The sequence below is a fragment of the Hevea brasiliensis genome, unplaced genomic scaffold (genome assembly GCF_030052815.1).
Source record: "Hevea brasiliensis isolate MT/VB/25A 57/8 unplaced genomic scaffold, ASM3005281v1 Scaf1, whole genome shotgun sequence".
In the NCBI taxonomy this organism is placed as follows: domain Eukaryota; kingdom Viridiplantae; phylum Streptophyta; class Magnoliopsida; order Malpighiales; family Euphorbiaceae; genus Hevea; species Hevea brasiliensis.
In genome coordinates this window covers 12,023,721-12,048,357 of record NW_026614585.1, presented here as the reverse complement: position 1 = coordinate 12,048,357, position 24,637 = coordinate 12,023,721, and the positions used below count along the sequence as shown (strand labels likewise).

The following is a 24,637-nucleotide window of genomic DNA, read 5'->3' as shown; positions in this document are numbered from 1 at the left end:
CGAACAAATATTAAGATAAAAAAATCCCTTCAAATTCAAATGAATAGTCAACTTGATCCCAATACTCAATTTGAGTCGCTTAGACCCTTCAAATTTTAATTTTTATAAACTAATAAAAAAATAAAATTAACAGTTTAAATTTAATAAAGCTAACTGACATAAAGATTAATAAAAAAAAGCAATTAAATTTAATATTAAGATAATTCAATGCGAATAAAAGATCAATAAAACCAATAAAATCAAAATTTTAATTTTAAAATTAATTAAAAAAATTAATAGTAAAAGATTATTAAAAATAATAAAATCCGTAATTTAATTGTAAAATTAACTAACTAATGCATGATGAAATTAAAAAGTAATTCTTGAGCCCCATATTAGTCGGTTGGCAATATTTTCAATGCATCTAAAGTTAGGAAATCTCATATTCTCTAGGTCCATTCTCTAAGTAATTATCACACGCGATTACTCAACTTTACGAGTGTCTTCATAAAAGTCACTAAATTTTAATTTCTTTTATAAAATTCATAAAATTTCAATTTAATTTCATAAAAGTCACTATGATAAAAAATTAAAGGTTTTCATGTTAGCAAATCTACTAACCTATCAACTATTATTATTAAAGTTCAATAAATTATACAAAAGAAATTAAAGTTAAATGACCGCGTGTAATTTTATGAAAATACTCGTAAAGTTAAGTGACCACGTGCAATATTTATCCTATAGTTTCCCCTTTCAATTAAAGCCAAAACCCCACCAACTTGACTTTAATAATAATAATAATGATAATAAAATAATCAAAAATAAAACATATGATACAAGCAACAATATACACAACACTAGTTTAAAAAAAAAAATCCCAATTTTTGTGTCAACATCAGTAGTCTGCACCCTTCCTCTAAAACAACCAGTGTTTCTTCCTTGGTTTTTGTGGGATTGGGGCATCTGAAAGGAAACCAAGCAACTTAGTAGAATATCAAAATTGTTATTCTCGTTTCTAACTCACGTAAAATTTCCTTTCAAGAAATTCAAACAAACTATATCTATAGTTTCCCTTTCAATAAAGCCAAAACCCCACCAACTTGACTTTAATAATAATAATAATGATAATAAAATAATCAAAAATAAAACATATGATACAAGCAACAATATACACAACACTAGTTTAAAAAAAAAAATCCCAATTTTTGTGTCAACATCAGTAGTCTGCACCCTTCCTCTAAAACAACCAGTGTTTCTTCCTTGGTTTTTGTGGGATTGGGGCATCTGAAAGGAAACCAAGCAACTTAGTAGAATATCAAAATTGTTATTCTCGTTTCTAACTCACGTAAAATTTCCTTTCAAGAAATTCAAACAAACCTCGGATTTCATATAGTGAATTGTAGTGGACCTCAGACCAGAAACTTAACCACAATTCTGCATCATTAATATGAAAAAGGAACTGTAAGAATAATATGATGTTCATAAAGACAATTGAAATTCAATCAACAGAGACGTCTACAGATAAATGCTGGTTCCCAACTTTGAAATTTTGAATTTTGAGGTTTCTTCATATCTTGCCAATATATTGCAACATCCCATTTAGTTCTCAAATTTTAATGAAATCAAAGCGATGCTTAAATAATCAACAGAACCAAGGTACCTACTACCTATTGGTCTCAACTCCATCAAAGTAAATGGTCAAATTCAATTTATTTTCAGAGTTGATTAGTTTCATTTCCCAGCTTTCAAGTTTATGAAGCAAAACATTATTCTCCACTGTAGTGCATTCAGATATAATCACAGAGGTGTACTTGAATAACAAAGTCAATTCAATTTCTGAAACCATAATTTTCAGAAGAAATAAATGCACAGAAGACAAGGCAAGTAAGATGGTTGGCAGAATCAGTCTTTGTTACAGCCATTATGGTAGTTGAGAATTTGTATCACATAAAATGGCAGAGATCAATATCCTTACCACGTTTAGGTGGCTGGTATTGTGGCATAATTTCAATAAAACAAGTATCTCTAAAAGATGTCAACAGGCAGATCTTTGCTGCAAACTGCACATAAAAAAGCAGAAATGTTATACATGCTAATGCTGAACTATGACCAATGACACTATACTTTCACAATTTAAAGCACAACTGATATAAAATGTGTAAGGTTATGCATTAGATTGATGAAATTAGGGGAAAAAAATATTAGCTACAACTGCAAATTGGACAAAATTTTTTATTTTTTTGTTATGAACCCTTTAAAAATAAGAGCAACAGAAGATCACAATTTCAAACAAAAGATAACAAATTTACAAGAAAACAGCAAGCCAAGGGGAAAGGCAGGCAAAATGTTTCCTGTAGGGGATGTGGGATAGCCTATGTGCCTCCCATTTTGGTAACCCAAGAAAGAAGGGGAGGAAAAAAAAATGAATGGTATAATAACACTTTCAGAGCCTAAACTTTTTGGGTTTTATACTTGGCTTGGGTGCTTGAACTTTTTTTCCCTTTTCAATTTAGTGCCCAGAATGAAATTAAAAAATATATATATATAATAAGTATTTGTGATAGAATAGATATGAAACTTGGCTTTTCTTGTCACATCAGCAACAAGTGAACTACTTAAACCCTCTCACATGAATCCTATACCCTTTTCCTAGCTCTCTCCTCAACCTCTCACATCTCTCTCTCTCTCTCTCTCTCTCTCTCTCCCCCACCCCTTCTATACCCCAGATCTTGTGCGTGTGCGTTGAACTCTCTTTTGTAGGTTGTGGATTTCTAAGATTCTTTTAAGTTTCTCTTCTCAAAAACTGAAGCATGTGCTGGGGTGGGTGTGTCATGTGAGGAGCAGTTGATCACAAATTTTTTTTCCCGGTATAGATACTCAAAAAAACAAAGAGTTTAGGTACTTCAAAAAAAATCTCAAAATTTTAGGCACTCAAAATGTTTTTATGATAAGATGAAAAAGAAATTGATAGCCTGACAAAAGCAACTAAGGCCAAATTTAATGAAAATTCTTCTATGTTTCTAACTGCAATCTACCTATTAACTACATGAAAGAGGAGTATTAAATTTAAATTAGTAGGTATAAACAATAATGATATATTCATCTGATAATGGGGCAAACAAAAGAAACAAACCAAAGAAATTCATAAGTGCTTGAATAGGAAACAACAAACCTTATCGGCTGCTGCTTGTAATGTAACATGGTCCCCCCATTCACCAGATCTGCATCATGCAGTTCTTTTGTAGGTTAAAAAATTAAATCAATTTCAGCACATAGATTACACAACTAAATCACACAACAGATAATTGGACCAAAAACAATAAAAGTGTTAATCATTAAGATATTAACATACTTTGCCATTTTCTTGTAATAACGCTTGTACTTCATCGGGACATAGCCTTCATACAATGATCGGTAATCTTTCAGCTAGACAAGAAAATAGTAATACAGGGTTAATAAAACAATATTAACCACTCTTTTTTTTTTGACATAAAAATAGGCATCTCTTCCCCTTCTCACTGAAATTTATAAGCCTATAAATAGCACTTCCTATTTGAAAATATTGCATTTTCCATTGAATTGCAGATCTTGAATCTGGAAATAGTTGTGGCATTTTTTCCACCAGAAGAACGAATGCTATATTCTTGTTGAAAAAAATCAAGAATTAAAAATAAATTGGAGTTGGAGACCTGAAAGTGACAATGGAGAAGGTTGCTCTGGTAATCATATAAAGCAAGCACAATAGTAACAAAGCAGTGGCAATTAACAAGTATTTTAACAGATAGAGGCTGTCACATAAGATAGAGATGGCCAATGGAATGCAGTGGCTGCAAGGGTTGCTGAAGGTACCGTGCTAAGGTCTTAAGGATGCCATGCTGTCAGTTGCAGAAGTAATGGATGTAACAGGGAGATAATAAGAGTTTGTAAGAATTTTAATGAGTCACAGCAATGTGGTATGGTGCTAGTCTAATGAATAGTTATAAAAGGTAATCATAAGATATTAGGTATGATATTACAATTAAGTGGCAGGCTACTGCATTAAGTTCAAGAAATCACCACAGTGGTTGTTAATGGAAATCATAGGTTGCTATACCTGGTTGTATGATTAGCAACCTGACGCAACTGGTGGTGATTGTCATAGTGGTTACTGTCCTTACAACTTGTTGGCATGGTTATGACACTAAACATGGCAACAATGTTTTTTAGCAGCAACAGTGGACATGCACGTAGAAAGAGTTGCTGAAACTGAAAATATGGTAATCATATGTTGGTAAAGAGCATGTTTCTAGTGTGCTTTCCACACTTCCTTCAAATCTTCAGAGAGAATTTATTTATCATACAATATACACCGCTAGATGAGCTTGGTTAATTAATCACTAGTGATCATAATATTATCTTGAAGGTGGGGATTAAGAGCCCAAATTCGATGTAATTCCAAATTTGCTGAACTAAATTCAACTTTCAGAAAAATTCGGGCACTTCAAAGAATGTCACCTGTTTCACAACCTCTTTTCGAATATGTTTGTGGTGTTCAGGTGACTTGTACATCTGGTCTGAAAGTGCACGAAACTGCTTTGAGAGAAAGAGAGAGAAACTCAGGAGATCATACTTCCATCAGGCAGTGAGAGACACAGAGTTAACATTTTGAACATACCTGACAATTTCCATCTCCAGAAACCTTCACCTCATATAAACCATAAACATTTAACCTGAAATAAAAATATTGACAAAATTGACATATCTTCACTTCATGAAGAAAAGCTCACTTAAGAACTCTTCTCCACGCAGAACTATAGGACAAAACAGAAGTATATAATCTTCAGGCGCCTCCATGTTAACAATTTCATTATAAGATAAACAGCCCACCAAGTTGAAAACACGCAAAAGCTTTGAGATCTCCAAGTGTCTGGGGCAAACCTTAAGCCTTTTAGTATATTTTCATTGAAATGCACCAAAAAGGAAGCATCAAGGAAAGAATGTGGCACATTTATTGTGTGCTCACACACACACACACACACACACACACACACATATTCAATTAAATCAACAAAGTGCATTTTCATGTACCAAGACATACCTCTGAATAAGCCTTTGGTGATCCATACTGGCATCACTTATGTTGGGTATATATGTATTTATCCGTGGAACATGCTGAATATTTAGAAAGGTATAAGATATTAAGAACCAAAGGGTTTATAATGCAAGGATCTGATAGAAAATGCAAATGGTAAATCAGGAAAGCATGCACTGAGCATCACTGGTAATGAATCCAGTGCTAAAACGCGTTCTAATTAGATGTTAATCTATAAAATACTAAATGATCAATCAGGTAAAAACATAAAAATTAAGGTGATTAAGGAAAGTAAGTGTTCTCACAGGAATAGGTGCCAGGTTAGTGAGGCGTCTAGCAACTGCACCATCTAGGTTGGCGAATTCTTCTGATAGTACAAGAGCAATCATTCGGTCATCCTCAGTATCCTGCTGACTACTCCATGATGTGGAGCTAGAACTTTCACCGACACTATGTGCCCCCTCTCTGGCAGCATGAGCGTAGCCCTGCATCTACTGTTAAGTTACAATCTACCAAGATGACCTCCTGCTGCCGAACTGCCAAAGTCAAAAACAACCCACATCATTTTTATTCCACACACGTCAAAAAAGATCCTTCAGAAACCCCCCCCCCCCCCCCCCCCCCCCCCAAAAAAAAAAAAAAAAAAAAAAAGAAAGAAATCAATGGCAATATAATTTGATGCAGCTGGCTTCCATCTAATCACCCAATCACATTAAACAAAACACAGCAAAAGAATTGAAAAGTGAAAACAATCATCATCAACAAAGCGAACAATTCCGAATCAGTAAAAGGAAAGAACATGATACAATTCCAATTCCATACACCAGGAGGGTTGATGGGTTAGATATGGCGGGAAATCATCATGATATGTTATAGGTGATCTTGAGCAATATCAGTAGCTGGCATCTAAAGACAGAATCTACTGAAACTCAAGATTAAAAGGCATCAACTTGATAGAAAATAAAGAAAAAATAAAACCTTTTTTTTCAGATGGATCGGATGATTATGAGCAATCCCAAATCAAAAGATAAGATATACGAAGAAAAAAAAAGGAAAGAATTACCTGGGAAAGGGCAATGGAAGAAGTGAAAGGCTGAAAGGAAAATAAGAAGGTTTGTTGTTGTTGTTGATGTTGGTGGGAGATGAAAAGAAGAAGAATAAGAAGAAAAGAAAGATTCAATTAGTAAGACCGTTTCGTAGCGTACCAAAAAAAGCGAAAAAGCGAAAAAGAAAGTATATTTATGGCGTCAGATATAAAAATGAGAAAAAAAACAAACTAAAGAGAGAGAGGAGAGAGAGGCTGAGAGGTGAGGAGGGGATTGCCCGATGGGGAGGGAAGAGCAGACGGCAGAGAGGTTTAATGGCTGAGTCAGGACGCGTGTGGTGGTGTATTCTGTCTTCCTTCCACCAACTGAAATATCGTTTTTTTCTCTTTCTGTGGGTCCACACGCATTGCTCTTCCTTTGTCTTTTTCATATGGGATCCATGCGTCTAAATTTCGGCTTTCGGACGCTTCACATCATGGGCCATCTGCTCTTGGCCCACTTCAACTTCCACCCTTTCCTATGTGACGCCGTATTGTTACTAGACAAAAATCTAAGCACTAAACAAAATAAAAATTATATGCAGTGCACCGACATTTTTTTTATTATTCACTAAGATTATTATTTGAAAAACTACACAAACAATACCTCAATTTAGAGATATATAATAGTAAAAAAAATTTAAACTTTAATTTAAAATATAAAACCTTAATTTTTAATTTAAGTAATTTAAAACTTTTTATGACCTTCAATAGCCAATTTTTAAATTATCTATATTAATATGACTTAAAATTTTAACCCAAAATTATTTAGAGTAAAGAAAGAAAATTCATATAGCCGACCCCAATAAATTTTTCGGATAAAAACTTAATTGAATTGAGTTGAGTTAATATGACTTAGAGTAAACAAATTATAAGTTATTGAAGTGTTGATATGTTCAATTTAGATTATTAGAAAGAATAGGAAAGCGAAACCGTATAAAATATTATTTTTAATTAATAAAATATTATTTTTAATAAGTGTTAAATTAACAAAGATAAAATATAATTTTGTAATCTAACAAGTGTCACATCAAAAAAATAACCTAAAAACCGATTATTGTATGTTACAAGAATTTATGTTACTTAAATAAAAGATTAAGAATTTTATATTACAAATTAAAGTTTAAGTACTTTCTATTATATACCCCTAAGTTGAAGTACTAATTACGTTTTTTACCCTTCATACTTGTTTGTGGTGTACTTGTGGTAACCACCCAATTGAATTTTGTAACGGCATAGCATGCAAGGTACACCAGGAGCATTAAAAAATAGGACTCCCTCTCTCATAAAAAAGTGAACCCTCCTTATAATATGGAGAATGCGACCCACATTATTGTGAGAGATAGTGCAAATATACTGGATGCACCTAATAATTTCTCAGCATGCAAGGATCATGAACATTCAATGCTAAAAGTAGAGAGAGTGTAATGTTCCTCTTACCCCAACATTTCTTCAAAAATGTTCCTGTAAAATGGAATACTTCCAGTGTTTTGATTATATTCACGAGCATTCCCAGAGCCTTTGCTCTTACACCAAAAATCATCCACAGAATCAAAATGCTCAAGTCAATAGGACAGCGCTTCCAAAGTCTCCCCTCAAGAGAAGAGTTCATCCTAAGCTTCAATGAGATTTAGGTGCACCAATACTAGCAGAGTCTTCTCCTTGAAGTCTGGATTGTCCTCTTTGAATCAACAAAGTTAACCAACAGGAGAAGAACATCAGTTTGAAAATCAAAACAATTTTAAAACATGCTCCCTATCATGTTGCGTAACTACGTGCTATCCAAGCTGGCTACTTATCCACCAAACATCTTTTTGCACTCAACGAAAAAGGTTTCTTGCTCCACAAAGTAGACATCAAATTGCCAACAAGGTGGTAAGTTCTCTTGCTAGATGCACCCAGCATAGTCCAAGAATTCAAGAAATAACAATAGATTTGACTTTGCACCTTCACAGTAATAAAATAACGCCAAAAAACAAACAAAACTTCTGATTGCTCAGGAACCATATTTTCTCTTTCTCTGACCGTTGCTGGCAGGGAAGGAACGCACATAACAGCCATGAATTTGCAAGTTCACAAGATATCACAGCTCCAGAAGATTTTAAAACCTCAATGCACTGCGGAAATAAATTTTTGTTCTCCTCATTAACAAAAACAGTTGCTGAACCTTCCTCTCCAATTCAAGTCAGCCCTTCCTATTTGATGGACATACTTCTTAACGGAATTGGGCATATCAAACACTAATAGCCGTCTCACACCCAATAGATCAACTCCCCAACCCAAAACCCCAGTTGCCACAATCACAGAAACCTCCCCCACCAAAAGCGACCTCATGATCTCTCCTCTCCTTCATGGACTTTGGCCCATGGATAGATAGAGCCTTCAACCCTGCAGTAACCATGATCGCATCAGATAGGAGATCTGCCCCAAGTCTTGAATCCATATATACAACCACTGGTGGCAAAAAATGCTGTTTTCTCATCAAAATGTCAAAAAGCTTGCGCTTCTTTTGCTTCGAAGCAACCCAGATGGCCAGCTGTTTCACAGCCTTACTTGGCTGTTAGGCGAGACAGCAACCATATCTTTTGCCATAGAGCTTGCCATCTTCACTTCTTGTGTGATTGTTGCAGAATACATCAAGACCTGGGGTTGAGAAAGAGCCCTAAAAATCTGCAAAACCTGATCTCAGAACCCCCTTTGAAGCATACAGTCAACCAATCTAGAACAAATATCTGGTTCAACATCATGCTTTGTTACCAGATCAATGAGCCTGCCTGGAGTCCCTACAATCAACTCCACTCCTTGTTGAATGTGGTAGAGTTGTCCAGCCATATTATCACCACCAACCACAACCGTCACCAAGCAACTCAGCTTGATCCTCAACCTGTATACAAAGCTCTCTAGTTGGAGTTAAAACCATTGCTAGTGACTCTCTATACTCAGGAGAGTGCTGAAGGCGAAAACTTGCACAATGAGTACCAGATGGGAAGCAGTTTCCCTGAGCCTGTACCAGCTGAAGTAAGCAGGCTTTTGCCACTCAAAGCAATTGGGATTGCTTGCATCTGGACAGCAATAGGCATGCCATATCTTGCAGCTTCTATGTTCTACAGAAGCTTCTGAGGAAGATTAAAAGAAGAGAATGACAAAATGGAATCTGGAACCATTTCCCCCTTCACATGGATTTCAAGCTTCCTTCTCAGTAATTCAGTTTGATCATTAGTTAAAGAGAAGGGTCTTGATTTATCATCAGAGTCTCTAAAATAAAAGCACTGATCCTTCGCAACTAACCATAGAGGAGGTGTAGGGCCAACTGAAACCTGGGAATTAGCAATAGAAGATTTGTTTGCATTCTAAGCTACAATTGCCATCATTAGTCTGATCACAAGCATACTCCCCATACCACATATAACACATTAGGCTCCCCAGGTAGAACTTCTCTCCGCTGTCTAGATGTCTTCTTCACATTATCAGAGCCTAGCGAACGAAAATATAATTTTTTTTTTTTTTTTTGAAATTCAGCAAAAAAGCTACTAGTCACATTTCAGATGCAGGCATGTTCTTATCAACAAAATTTTAAACTACCAGCTATTTCAATACTGATATTAGCTTTATAAGGCACCTTTACTACCCAAGAATGCAAGAGTCATCCAAAGAAAGCAAAAAAATTAGAAGGAAAAAAACATAAACCAGAGAATTGCAGCAGCTAAGGTAAAGTAAGATAACTGTAAATTAATAATCTGAGACGGGTGCTGAACCTTCGCACAGATTTTTGTATTTGCAATTTCCATGAACCGAACTCGGTGCAAATCAGAACCACCTGGACTTAGGTGAACCCTAAAAGTTCAAAAATGGCAAAAAAAATCCAAATGAAAAAGAATCATAGAATGAATTAAACATCAAATAACCTCAGTTCATAAGTAATTCACAGATATGAATTATGATAACAGAAGCATTCAAACAAATATTTAGAGAAGAAAGCAAATGAATTGCACTTAAAAAATGAATAGAGACGAAACAACGACATCGCATATGGACAATTTTAGGGAGCTGAGAATCTGTTACCTGGCAAAGGCAGATTTCTACGTCGAACGATATGTCGTTTGTGGAGCTCGAGTCTTCAAAGCGAAGCCTTTTCTTTTGTTCATTACAAAACCCAAATCGAAGGTTAGATTTAGGTAGGGCTGTATAATCGGCTTCAAATCAAATTAATAAAAAAAATAAAAGAAAATAATCAAAATCAAAGGCAATTTTACTTTAAGTAAGAGGATGGAGGGGTGAGGCTTGAAATTAGGGTTTTCTTAGTTTATTATGAATTTAGAGGTGAAATTCACTATTAAATATTTGGGTCTCATATATTTATTCATCCTGTTTTTTCCTATACAAGAAATAACATGCTAAAATTGAATTTGAAAAAACTCTATATTGAGTGCGTTCAGAAGGACATGCATTGAAATACAAATTAATAGAAGAAAAACAAATAGAATCTCTTATTCTGCTACTATATTAATATTGCACAGAAATGGCCTCATAAAACTGGGCACCCTCTGTTTTCAACATTCCTGACTTAAAACAGGACACTTGAAATATCACATGATGATCAATAACTAGAGTAATATTAGTACAAGAAAATTCTATATTACAGAAGAAAGTCTCAAGGAACATATATAATTAATCATATATCTAGCAGAAATGCCAAGGAGTCACCCCTTCCTTGTATTCCAGTTTAGCATGCAACTGCGAAGCAATTCAGGGCCTCCAATTCAGGTTTGTTATCTTGACACTGAACTGGCTTAGCTTGATCTAAGATTTGCAAGTGAAAGTTATACATCATCAGGCACTCTTTTCAAGCATCTCTTGATTCCTCTTGATGGAGAGCTGCTTCTGCATTCTCATCTGGCGGTGGAACCTCTTTATGAACAGGTCTGCAACATGGTCTATCTCGTCCTCTAACCTGAATTCTTCTCCTTCTTTCTTTGAATTCTTCACCAAATCTATCACTGACCCTCCTGGATCTTCAAAGTCCAGATCTTCAGACTCAAATAGAGAGTGGGTCAGGTCTGGAAACTTCTCTTCATCATCCTCATCTTCATAGTTGTAGCCATAGCCATAGCCATAGCCGTAGATATTGTCTTGTTCATCAGCATTCTCCAGTAACTCCATTTGAGTGGGACTGGGAAGGGACATGGAGCCGTGGTTATAAAGCACAATGGACTTGCTTTGTTCTCCCATGTTATTATCTCCATCTTCTTGATCTTTGTCATGTTCCTGCTGGCCCATAATAGAATGGAGCTTATGTGAGATGGAGCTCATCAGAATCTTCTTGTCCCTCAACAGAAAGAATATCATCAACCGAGTTTTCAAGGCATGGGTTTTGCTCTTGAGAGCTAAAGTTTTAGCCTTGGCCATTGATGCCAAAACTAATGTTATCCTCTTCAAGAATTTCGTTGCTTTGCTCTTCAACATTTTCTTGGTTCCCTCTGTATCTAAACTGTGTAATTCCCTAAGCATCAAAGAATCAGCAAGCAATGAACAAAATCAATAGCAAAAGGGCAAGCTGAGCTTGGAAATGAAGATATTAGCACTTAGAGAAAAGAAAAAGTAGTGTTTTGGCATGAAGGAGCAAAAGAAATATAAGAGGTTTATATAAGCATCAAATTAAGGTTATAATGGGTAAGGGCCATGCCTTTATTTGATTCGATTTTGCTCACTAGATTGAGAGAGAAGAGTGCGACTTAAGAAAAGGAAATGAAAGGGGCCCTGAAAGTGAAAGTGAAAGTTAAAGTGATAAAGGAAGAGGACACATGGCTGCAGCATATAGGTTCGATTATAGGTTGGTGGATTACGAAGCTACAAATTTTGGCTTATTTTGCATGGCATAACATTTGTTAAGAATTGTTGGTGGGACATAGTGGAGAAGAGCTGGCTTTACCTTTGTAGGGTTAGAGTTGGATGTTTTCACCAGGAGAGAAGAGCTGGCTTTACCTTTGTAGGTTTAGAGTTGGATGTTTTCACCAGAAGAGATACCCACAAAAGTAAGTCATGGGCCCAGAAGCCAGAGCTTTCTTTGGTACTAAGGACAGCTTTTTGATCTTTCAAAGGATATTTTCAATTATTACAAGTGACAATATGGAAGGCCGTTGAAGCCTGGAGGACACCCTGCTCACCACAAAATGCAACAATATCTCTATGCACAATTTTCTTTCTTTTTCTTTTTAAATTATCTTCATCTTTATTAAATTTTTTTACACTTACTTGGAGAGACCGAGACGTGGTCCAGTAGGAAGAATTCTTGGACAGAATGGTTTGCTTAATGGAATTGTGTTCAAGAAACGAGGCTATAGAATATAAGAGAAATGGACATCTGTGAAGCTTCATTTGAACACTTGGAAGAGTCAAAAACAAAAGCAAGTGGTGGAGAGTTCTTTTTTCTCTTTTACTGAACAGGTAGGTAGGTGAGGAATGGAATATCTTCTCTCTTGTAAATCCTTAGCTTCTAAGGCTGCGTTTAATCCTCTTCTTTAAACCCACAATGCTCCCAACACACACACAAATAGCAGCCATAACTAGTTCATTAAATATGTTCTTATGGATTGTGAAGTGATTAAGGATCCAAATACTGAAGTTAATTAATAGAAAAGATGAATGATTATAGGGTGGTGGGTATGGATAGGTAAGAACAGGAGACATGAAACTTTCTTTGTACAGAGATGTGAAATAAGCGGTACTGGGTCCGTATGCAGGAGTGGACAATTATTGGAAGGCAGAAGAAGACGGAATAGTTTAAGCACATTGTTTTTCCTAATCAAGAAAAGGAGGGCCGCCATTGATCTGCCTGTGCTTTTTAGTTGTCTTCCATTTCTTCAGTTTCCTTTTTCTCCTTTTCTTTCTTGTTCCAAACCAAATTTCTATACTGGTAGACATGGCAGGGACTGGTTTAGAATTAAAATAGATCAAAATTAAATTATAATTTTTTTGGTATACTTTATAGATTAACCTATGAGGCAACTTACATAATAATATGTTTCAAGATAAAAGATGTCACATGCCAATGTGGGAAATTTGGAAAGATTCATTATTGGAGAAGTTGATGTGGCCTATTTGTCAACAATTAATACAAATTATTGGGTTAGCCAATTAAGAGTCTTATAATCTGAATTGGTTTGCTTTTCTTGATTTTATCTAATTCATATATAACAAAAGCAAAATCATATGTATGGCATGGTGATAGAGTGACATGAAAGTATAATCATCTTGTGTTTGCTTAACGTTCAACTTATTATTTTAAAGCCAATCAATCAAGTTAATTAATTAAATATAAAATTTTTCTTATTTAAATCTAATCTATCATAAATTTAAAATATAAAATATATGATAAGATTCACTTATTAAATATATAAATATCATATATTTATATTTTAAATTCATAATGAATCGAATTTAAAAAAAATTCATATTTCTCAATTTTTTTTTCTTCTTATTCATCACAAGCCATATATGAATCATGAATGAAAAGACTTTTGCATAAGGATGAGAAAACTGCAACAAAAAAACCTCTCATTTTCTATATCTTTGAGGAATGTGAAAATATTATTAAATTCAACCTAATTGATTATTAATACTATTTTTTTATTCTTATGTTAGTTATCATAAAATCAAATTTCACATTTTTTTTTACATATATTAAAAAATCATTTATCACGTGTCCTACAAATTAAAAAGAAATTTTCGATACGATTCATTAATTAATAAGAAAAAAATTCACAAATTGTGCTAAGCATTCAATATTATCATAGATCCTAGTTTCTCATTTCTTAAGACATATTATGGAATAAGTATGCAAATTATCTATGAAAAATCATTATGCAAAGAAGGTATGACATTAATAATAGGAAATTTTTTATTAGACTCAATTCACTATAAATTTAAAATATAAAACCCATTATATATCTCATGTCTTAAGTCTATAATATATCGAATTTTTATTAAACCGCTATTTTTTTATGTCTTTTTTATGATTTATAAAGACTAATTTATTCAGAATTTATGACTGCCATTCTATCAATATGTTATTAAAAGATTAAATCTTAATTTTTTTTATTAAAAGTGCAATGTGTCTTATTATTGAACCCAAAAACTTATTGATGGATTTGTATATATTTTTTATATTAATTTATTTATAATAATAGAATTTAAATTTTGAATTTTGAAGTTCTTTATTATTAGATGTGTGTTGGAAACTGCTAATTTATTGAAATGATATTTTAAAAAAAAATCACCAAACAAATATGTAATCTAATACAATTAAAATAAAAACATTTGGCTTAACTAATATGATTTATGATTGATTGAAATTATTTAATGAGAAATCGATCCATTGCCAATTTTTTTTTATTAAATTATTAAAAAGAAAAACAAAGGAAAAAGTATCTGGTCAAGGGACCTTACTTCATTTTTTTCCCCTTTTCGCTCCCCTTTCTATATAATTGGGCCTGAGTAAAGAAAACATAGTGAATAACTTCCAAGTCGGAAAAAAACTTAGTAAAAATTATCAATTTGTTATTTTTAAGTGAATTAAATTTTTAGATATATTTTTATAAATTGGAATTATGATTCGATTAAAAATTTTCATACTATATCTGAATTGTAAAATTTTGCCTTTTATAATAGATGTATAAAATATTCAAAAAATACAATAAAATTAATGTTGAAAACTTCTGAATAATTATATTTTATTTTTTTTATTATAGTAAAACCTTTTTTTTATCTCATTTTACCAGTGGACAGGAATATTTTGATTAAACCACATAAATTCTTGGGTTATTCTTTTCTTGAGTTATTTTTTTTTCTTTTCTATATTATATGATTATGTAATTATGTGTCTTAAATTTACATGTCTACTATATCACAATTAATATTATAATTATTTTTAAAATTATAAAATTTTAAACCTAAATTTCATAAAATAATTTAATGGTCTATGTAAGTTATTATTTGTTTGAGGAACAGTAGGCTCAATAAGCATTCGTTTGTTAAGGAAAATATTTTTTAATGTTTGAGACATTCAAAAAGATTGATTAACATAAAATATTTTCTTTAAAGAAAAAATTAAATTGATTTTTTTTAATTGAGTTACTTTTTATTTTTTAAATTTTGATAATTTTATTAAAATGTAAAAATATTTATACATATATAAAATAAATATATATTATTACTTTAACATTGTAATCAAATAATATAAAATATTTTCACAAAATTTATTTGGTGCGGTCACCCATCGCTATATATAAGTTATTTTTCATGAAATAAACGGAGCTTTAGAGGAGAGATATTGATAATATGTAAGTGTGAATTATGTGTGAAAATTTTCACATTTAAAAGAGATGAGATGAATGAAATAATATATATACATAAATGGAAAGAATTTATAGACTCATTATTTTAAAATTTTAAATTAAATATAAGGTGAAGCTTATAAGTTTATATATTTCATAAAATCTATAAAAATATATTCTTTCCAAACATTTTAGGCTCAAAAACCTAGTTTGAATTTACATGTAGAGGGCTGGGATGCAAAAAAATAAAAAAGAGTTGTCATGAAAAAAAAAAAATGGTAAATGGCTGAAAATGAGGAAAATACAAAAACAAGTGAGTCACTTTGAAGTGAAGGAAAAGGAAAAGCAAGTGGAAGATACAGAAATGGTTGAAATTTAGAATAAAATAAAAGCCAATTCATAAAGAAAGTTAACTTTTCCATGACTTCTGATGAACTAAGAGAAAGAAAAGGAACTTGCTTCCTACTTCATGCACTTTGAATCCTGCTTTCTCTATTTTATTTCTTTAGTGCTACAAAAAATGTCTTGTATTAATTATTCTATTATTTGCATTTCATTAGAGTCTCCTCACATTTTTCAATTAAATATATATACATTGATAAAGAAATCTAACCAAATTATTAATTCTGTTTTTATTTGTCTAATAATTATTAGAGGATATGTATGCATTTAGATATAAACATAAATATAATTTATAGAGAAAATAGAGAAGGTTTACTCAAATCTTATATATAACACAAATACTTTATATCAAATCAATGTAAGATAACGAATATAGGACAACACAGTCCGCAGCCTAACATTGAAGTAAGGTAGGTTTTGATGCTACGTAAAAAAAAAATGGATTGAGCATAACTCTATTCCAAAAGTTAGATTAAGAGAAAAATGTTTGTCTAAATTTTATATATAGCACAAACACTTTATCTCAAATTAATGTGGGACAACATAATTTGTTATTAATATTAGTGTCATCACCATGTAAACATATACATAACTTACAAACCAAACCTGTAAAAAGCAATCAAGGCAAGATTAGTAATTCATGAGTTCAATTAATAAATTTAAGGATTTAAAAAAGTAATAGAAAAATAAATAAATAAAAAGGAAAAAGCCTAGAAATTAACTTATAAGAAGTTGGTAGGGTTAAAACATTATAATTAAGATTTTAATGACATATCATTTGATGATTTTGTTTAAAATGAATGCAACAAGAAAAGAAGATACCAATTGAAATTAATCTAGAACATAATTAAGAGGCTACTTCGACATACACACACATGACATTGATAGGGCGCTCGAGTGCTGTAATAGCATTATTAATGAATTTTAATTTATAGTATAATATTTTTCAAATATTAATAATATGAAGTTACTAAGTTCCCAATTACAAAGTTGAGATCTCATTATTTAAAAAAAAAAAAAAGGAAAAAATTCAAATTCCCTTCATATCCTTCTTTCTCGTCTGTGCCATCCTCTGCTCTGTCTCTTCCCATATTCAATTCAACTCTTTCTTCTCAACTTTAGGAATGGCAATGGGACAGTTTGAGGAAGGGGATCGCTCCTCCGTTTTTGCCCCACAGAAGTTTGAAGTTGGGTGATGAATTTCCACGTGGAGACTTTTTTTTATTTTAATTTATTATTATATAATATAAATTTATTTGTTAAAAAATAAATATGAGTTACAAACATAAGTTTTAAACATAATTTTAATAATATATTCATATTTTTTATTAAAATTATAATATTTAAATATATAAATATATAAAATTAAATTATTTTTCAATAAAAAATAATATGCTATTATGCAAGACGAGTTACGGGGATTTTGAGCGGAGAGAATGACTTTTCATCCCTACTCTAGACAATATCAAGATAATGACAAAGTCAGGAAAAATTAATCAAATTTAGGACAGATCAAATCGAACTCGGCAACTTTTATCATTCCTACTCAATCTCTCCGCTTTACCTCGACATCTATCTTGTCATCTCTATCTCTCTTTGTCAACCATAACCGAATTCACTCTCTTTCCTTCTATTTCTCTATCTTCTCTTCTCTCTTTGTTTCTCTCACCCTCTATATATTCTCTCTCACCATCTCTTTTCATCTTTTTAAATCGAGTTACCCAAACCAATAATGGACAAAACCAATTAATTCATAAAAAGATTTCACAAGCCAGCAATAAGATGGACAAAATTTTCAATCTATCAACAATTCAATTCAAATAAATTTCAACAAAATCACCAAAATCTTACAAATCTTTCAATACATTTCAAATTTAAATTAAAAAATAAATTAAAAGTCATATATATAGTTGGCCTAACTCCTCCTCTTCTGCTACTAAAATACGAAAGATGATATTTGGAGTATTTTTGAGGGCTATACAACCTTAAATTTGAATCCAATTTGAAATTAATTATATACAAAAAATGATACCTACAAGGTGGATCTAGCCTCTTAATTAAATATGCTGCGAAATTGCCTGGAAATGGCCATTTATAGCGTGCATCGTTCACCCATTGACTGATGGGCTTCTTTGAAGAATCTGTGTCCATGAAGAAAGGTCTGCTAGGCAGATGAAAAAGGGTGATCCGATGACAGCAAGCAACCTCTAAGAATTAGCCCTAGGCCCTAGGTTTAATTACGACCCCACAAACCACCACCCACAACCCAAAAACCACCACCACCAAATAAAATTTTATTTCTTTTTTCTTTTTTATGCTAATGATTCGTGTCTCTCCCACACAATAAAAATATTAAAAATTAAATAATATATATTATATTTTAATTATAATTTTTTATAATTATTAATTTATATTAGACTCAAACTTAAGATTTTTTTTTTAATTTTAGATATGATTTTAATATTATTAAATTAAAATTTATTAATTTAATTATAAAAATTTTTAAATAATTAAATAAATTTTAAAAAAAATGAAACAATATTTTTCCAAAAAATGTTTTTTTTTCTTTCACTTTTTGTTTTTGACAAAGGTAGAAATGCACACACATGCAATAAGAGTTACTATGCTAACACTCATATCTAAATAATTACTAAGTGAGTAAAATCTTAGTACATGTCTATATACTCACACATACACTGTATACCCACGCACACACCCTCCTTTCACTTGAGTCAACTCATTGTATACTATCTACATAGGTGTTGTAAATGATTTGAAATTTGAATTATTTTTTATTTTAAAATTTGATATTATAAAATAATTAAAATATTTGAGTTTAATTTTATTAAAGATAATAAAATAATTTTTTTGACTTATTTTTTTAATAGCATCTTTTTTTTTTTTTGAAAATCATTCTCTTGTACTATAATACTCAACAACATTCAAAGTACAAACATATATTCCCGACAAAAGTAAAAGCTATTTGGCTCTTTGCTTCGCTGGTTTGAGAGTCCCATGAGTTTCCGCCGTGAGAGCGGCTTTTCCTCGCTCTTCCGGATAGGGAAGCTCGCCCTCAGTTTCCCCTAACCGGATGTGGTCGTCCCTTCCCACATCAGATGAGGCTATACAGTTTTGTTCTTTTGGTGGAGGAGCTTGGATTTGAGTGAGAGTTGTTTGTTTTCCTCTCTTTTTTACAGATCGATGTTTATTTGAAGATTGATTCTTAGATCTATGTTTGTTACGTCCAGGAGGTGCAGGAGTCTCGTGATTTGAGAGCAACTACTTTATCTGTATTGATCGCCGTCTTCTTTCGCTAAGATGAGCTTCAGATTCGCATGGTGGCGGTGAGGGTGCAAATTAAGGAGGATTTATCCTTTGGTCCCAGTGAGCTAAGCAGCTTGAAGTCTGACACCTCATGACTATGAAAGACTGAAACGCCATGGCTTTGCTCCTTCTCCCTCTGTGCGTCTAAACTTTACCTGTTGCTGCCACTGGAGATGTTATTGGTGCTGCTATGTTTGCTACCTGATGGGCTTTGGTTGGCTTCTATGGAAGCTTGCAAAATATGTTGGGTCATTCTTACTTTTGTCTCCAGTGATCCTTTCTTATCTCCCCAATATCGGTGGTGACTTGTATTTATTTCTGTTACTATGATTTTTGTGTGTGGTGTTGGGTGACGGTGATTGAGTCTGGATAATGAACTTGATGTTGAATGGGCTTACTTGTATTTTTTATGAATATAGACTTTTGTAGCTCTTTGCTTTTTTTTGGGCTTTAATACAAGACTATTACAGATAAAAAGGAAAAAAAAAACCATATATTATCGGGATGCACGTGTGAAGTAATTATATAAAAATAAAAAATTTATTAAAATTATTATAATTTTAATAATAATATATTTTTATTACTAACTCATACATGCACGCGTTTTATTTGTTGAAAAAAAAAAGTATGGTATTTAAGAAAATGTACTAAATTATAGGGATAGATATTTTAAGGTTTTTTACTTAATTTACCCTGTTAAAAATATTACAAAATTAAAATAATAGGGATCAAATTTTTGTTTACTTTAAAATGAGTAAGAAAATTAATTAATTAGATTACTTGGTAACAAATTAAGTACCATTTGAAAAGGTATAATTTAATTATTTTTAAATATATTTTAATATATCTGATTTTATTTTCTTTAAAAGTTCAAATAAAAATAAAAAAATTTAAAAAAATTTAATTTAATTTTAAATTTGTACATTTAATTGTAATTTTTTTGTCAATATAAATACCATAATTATTTCAACCATTACCTATAATATGTTAATAACTATTTTTTATTTTTAGGTTCGTTTAGTTTATGAAAAATATTTTTCTATAAAATATTTATATTTTTTGCGTATTTTTTGGTGCTCGAGACACTTAAGAGAATTGATCAAAGAAAAATATTTTTTTAATAAAAAAAACTAAATATTTTTTTAAAAAAATAATTTTTATTTTTTTAAAAAATAAATTATTTTTTATTTTATAAATTTTAATAATTTTATTAAAATGTAAACACACTTGTACTTGTACTGATATAAAATAAACGCATATCATTAATTTAATATTATAATTAATAATAAAAAATATTTTTATTTTCATATAAAATATTTTTCATATATAAATTATTTTCTATAAAATTAACGGAGTTTTAGTATTTAATTCAATTATTTAAGAAAATTAAAAGTAAAATTATTATAAAATATCAATGTTAAAATTGTTTTTAATTTAAATTAAAACTCTTAAATCCGTGTGTGTGTATATATATATATATATATATATATATATATATATATATATATATATATATATATATATATATATATATATATATAACTTTTAATAAGAAAAAAATATTTTATTTTAATTATTAACTTCCTCTAAAAATATTTTATATTTATAATTATATTATAAATAATGTAAAATATTAAAATAACTTATTTCTTATCATATATATAATAAATTTTTAATATTGACGCTCAAGCAAATTTCAAATATGTAATAGCCATAACAGTGATCGAGACTCGTCTCCCTAATTTTAGAACTTGATTGGGCGAAAGACTGAAAAAAGGATTTTTTGAAAGAAAATATAAATTTTTAAGATAATCATGTGTTGGCAAATTAAAAAGAAAATAAAGAGTATTAAAGGTAAGAATAATTTAATTATTAGCATCGGATTATAAAAAATATATTTTTAAAATTAAAATTATTTTAAATATTATTAAAAAAATTATTTAATTTTAAAATTAAAAATATGTTAAATTTAATTTTAATATGATTTTTAATACCTTATAATTAATATATCTATTTTTTTTTTCTTATATCCAACAACAATATAAAATAAACACCAATAAATTTTATCGAATAGGTTGGGCTCAAATCAGTTATAAGCTCAACTAAATATTTTCTAAATTATAGCTTTTATTTATTTTATAGAAAATATTTTTTTCTTATAAAAAAATATCTTTAAAGATGAGAAAATAATTTCATATTTTAAGATTGAAAAATCATTTTTCTCAATATTTACTTAACTATTCTTGAACTTTTTTTTTTAGCACATTTAGGCTTTTGTATCACTGGGAATAGTGACCAATTAGTATCTTAATTTTTTTCACTTATTTTTTACATTGAATTTAATTATTTTTCAACTAATTTTTAATATTATACCAAACAATAAAAAATAATATGTTTTTAAAAAATATTTTTTACCTATAATTTATTTTTATTGAAATAAACAAAGTCTGTACATAAAATTTTTAATTTTTAATCTTTAAATATTATTTAAATTATTCAAAAATATTATTAATAACAAATTAAAAATATTTAATGTAAACTTTTATTTTTTACTTATCTTTTACTAATTATTTTTAAATATAAAATTAGAGATGCTCCACTCTTTTTTATTTTTATTTAAATATTTTTTTTAATAAATAAAACACATGCACACACGAATTGAAATTAAAATTTGAAAGCTCTATATGTACATGAGACTATAAAATACAAATAATCTAGCCCAATCTCAAATTAAAAAATAAATAAAATTTAAAATTCAAATTTATTATAGCTTATGGAGTAAGAGAGGGTCCTGCCATACATGGTTTGCGTAGCCAGATCATCCATTAGTGTACCGTTGAAAAAGGCAAAGAAAACACATGTATATTTCTCATTTCTCCCACCGTAAGACCCACACCCAATCTGTTACATTTATATAATAAATAATTCGCGCTAGCTGTTTTCAACTCCACCCACCAATGAAATTTATATTTTTTTATGAATCCATTTTCATACATTATATTAAATTTATCTTTTTTTTTATTTATTTAAAGAAGGCATAATAAGTATTCGAATTTAAAACCTATTATTTTTTACACTTTAAAGATATAAAAGGACCTTAGATTGGGATTAATTTATTTTATAGGAAATATTTTTTTTAAAAAATAATTTTTTTACATGTTCTATAGTATTTGAAGAACTAAAAAAAAATAAGTTAATAAAAAATATTTTTTTAATTAAAAAGAAATTAAACTAATTTTTACAAAAGTAATTTAAAAAAATTATTTTTTTTATTTTTAAAATTTTGATAAACTTATTAAAATATAAACACTTATATACGTAACATATATTATTAATTTAATAATAAAACCATGTGGTGAAGGGTGTGTCAAAAGTTTCACATGGTTTGAATATTTGACACTCATCAGGTTTATATATCTTTTGAGGACTTTTAACATACGAGCTAATTTTTATGTTGGACTCAAAGCTCACTGTAGTATCAAAGATTTAGAGCCTGTTTGATATTACTGTTGAAACTGTTGTTGAAAAAATCACTTTTTTAAATATATTAGTTAGAAAATATTAAAATATAATTAAAAATTAAATTTAATTAATTTTAGTCATAAGAACGTTAGAATAATAAAATAATTTAAAATTCTTAATAACATCTAAAATAATATTTTTATTCAAAAAATAATTTCAGACTTTAAAATTCAATGCCTAATAAGACTTTAGTTACGAAGGAGAATCAAAGGCCTTTGAAAAGCTTTACATCATTTAAATATTTGACACTCACCAAATTTTTATATCTTTTTTGAAGATTTTCAATTCATGAATCAGCTGTTTAGTCGGACTCAAAAGCCTATTATAATACAAATTATTTCTTGGGAAAGAAATGATCTAAATTTAACTTTTTAATTTAACGTTGAATTAATGATTTTTTTTTAATATCTTCTTTATAAATACGTTATTTTGTTTCTTATTTTTCCCTAGTCAAATAAACTAAAAAAGGGAAGGCGACGCGGGGAGGAGCGGTTGTTGGGTCCATGTCATCTGAATAATAATTATAATAATTTAAAAAAAAAAAAAAATTTTCAAAATACAGCTCCCACAGTTTCCATTACACTTCGTCGTCAAGATTTCTTTAATTTCTCTAATATTAATATAATTTTTTATAATAAAAAACCTTAAGCACCATCACCTTTCTTCCTATAAATCTACAAGTCCTCGCCTTCCTGTTTTTCTCACAGGGTTTTTCTTTCTTCTGCGAGGTCTGGCAAACCTCGCAGAAACAAGAAAACCCACAACAACCCATCTTCTTATAATCTCTCTTCTATCTTCCCTAATTACTAGTTAATTACAATCTTGTTCTTAAAGGTAGATGTGAAATGGAGGTACATCCCAGGGTGAACTCTGTGTTACCCAAGAGGCTATGGAATGTGTTGAGGGTCACCTTCTTTATGATCAGGAAGGGATTGGTTTCAAAGAGGAAGTTGATCTTGGACATGAATCTCATGATGAAGAGAGGGAAGCTTCTAAGGAAGTCTTTGAGCAATCTACTATGCCACCACCACCACCACCCAAGAAACATGGCACGCGGTAGCTATGGCTTACAGGAGTATGAGTTCTCTTGCAGCAACAGCCCAAATCCTGTTTTTTTCCACGTGCCAAAGCGCAAACACCATTACTTCCCTTGCATCAATCACCCTGAGGTCATCGAAGAAGAAGAAGACGCTAATAATGCAGCACTGATTATGGTGCCAAAGACCCCTGAGTACACCTTCAACTTATTACATCATCTTGATGCCTCTGATTTCGCTCCAGGAGAGAAGCGCAGCCCTTTCCCTTCACCCTTCTCTGTAAGGGTATCGAATTATTCATCAGAAGATGAGAACGATGGCGGAATAAATGGACAGGTAGATGATGAAGCAGAGGAATTCATCAGAAGGTTTTATGAGCAGCTTAGGTTGCAAAGTCGCATGCAGTTGCTGCAATATCAGGACAGGAACTAACTACTGAATTTCTATCATGATCATCTTCATTAATCACCACTATGAAAACCCATATCTGCTTTCATTGCTACTATTACCAGACCATTAATTCCACCTTTGGAAAATCTTCATGTCTGGAAAGATTGATTGGTTTTTATGGACTGTTTCATTATTATGTATATTTTGTGAGCTTTCATTAATGATTTGTTTTCCTATTTTTCTTTCCAAAATCGTATGTCCGTTAAAATTAATTCAATAATAAGTGCATGTCTAAATCAAAATCCCAATTTGAATGCCTAACCTGACTTAGTTTGGTAACTAAGAGTATTACATTCTAAAAGACTCATATTCAACTCTCCACTCAGTTCAATTGTCCACTAAAAAAATTTATCAATTTTGATTCGTTTCTTTAAACTAAAACAATGTAATGGTCAGTGATGGATTTTTTATTTTCTTTTTTTTTTAAATGGTAAAG

The 24,637-nt window shown here is 30.6% G+C and overlaps 3 protein-coding genes and 1 pseudogene across 4 annotated transcripts; 1 reads left to right on the top strand and 3 right to left on the bottom strand.

Annotated features, from left to right (window-relative positions):
- Nucleotides 1-1,079: 1,079 nt before the first annotated feature.
- On the bottom strand, nt 1,080-10,130 carry LOC110648083 (OVARIAN TUMOR DOMAIN-containing deubiquitinating enzyme 12). 2 transcript variants are annotated; one of them, XM_021802195.2, is made up of 10 exons: nt 9,890-10,130; nt 5,356-5,586; nt 5,057-5,130; nt 4,634-4,688; nt 4,474-4,548; nt 3,332-3,405; nt 3,152-3,200; nt 1,955-2,039; nt 1,357-1,413; nt 1,080-1,263 (listed from the first exon to the last, which is right to left on the bottom strand). In XM_021802195.2, exons 2-10 carry the CDS (start codon nt 5,539-5,541, stop codon nt 1,217-1,219), a joined length of 702 nt encoding a protein of 233 aa, XP_021657887.1. In that variant the 5' UTR covers nt 5,542-5,586; nt 9,890-10,130; the 3' UTR covers nt 1,080-1,216. The 2 variants fall into 2 exon arrangements, with proteins under 2 accessions (XP_021657887.1, XP_057997446.1); XM_058141463.1 differs by lacking the exon at nt 9,890-10,130 and adding an exon at nt 6,114-6,630.
- Nucleotides 7,575-10,538, bottom strand: LOC110648082 (DEAD-box ATP-dependent RNA helicase 41-like; annotated as a pseudogene).
- Nucleotides 10,539-10,597: 59 nt separating this feature from the next.
- LOC110648084 (uncharacterized) lies at nt 10,598-11,642 on the bottom strand. The gene has a single exon (XM_021802196.2). It carries the CDS (start codon nt 11,640-11,642, stop codon nt 10,965-10,967), a length of 678 nt encoding a protein of 225 aa, XP_021657888.2. The 3' UTR covers nt 10,598-10,964.
- Nucleotides 11,643-23,404: 11,762 nt separating this feature from the next.
- LOC110646874 (uncharacterized) lies at nt 23,405-24,377 on the top strand. Its single transcript, XM_058141404.1, has one exon. The coding sequence runs from the start codon at nt 23,560-23,562 to the stop codon at nt 24,181-24,183; it is 624 nt and encodes a 207-aa protein (XP_057997387.1). The 5' UTR covers nt 23,405-23,559; the 3' UTR covers nt 24,184-24,377.
- The last annotated feature ends 260 nt before the right edge of the window (nt 24,378-24,637 follow it).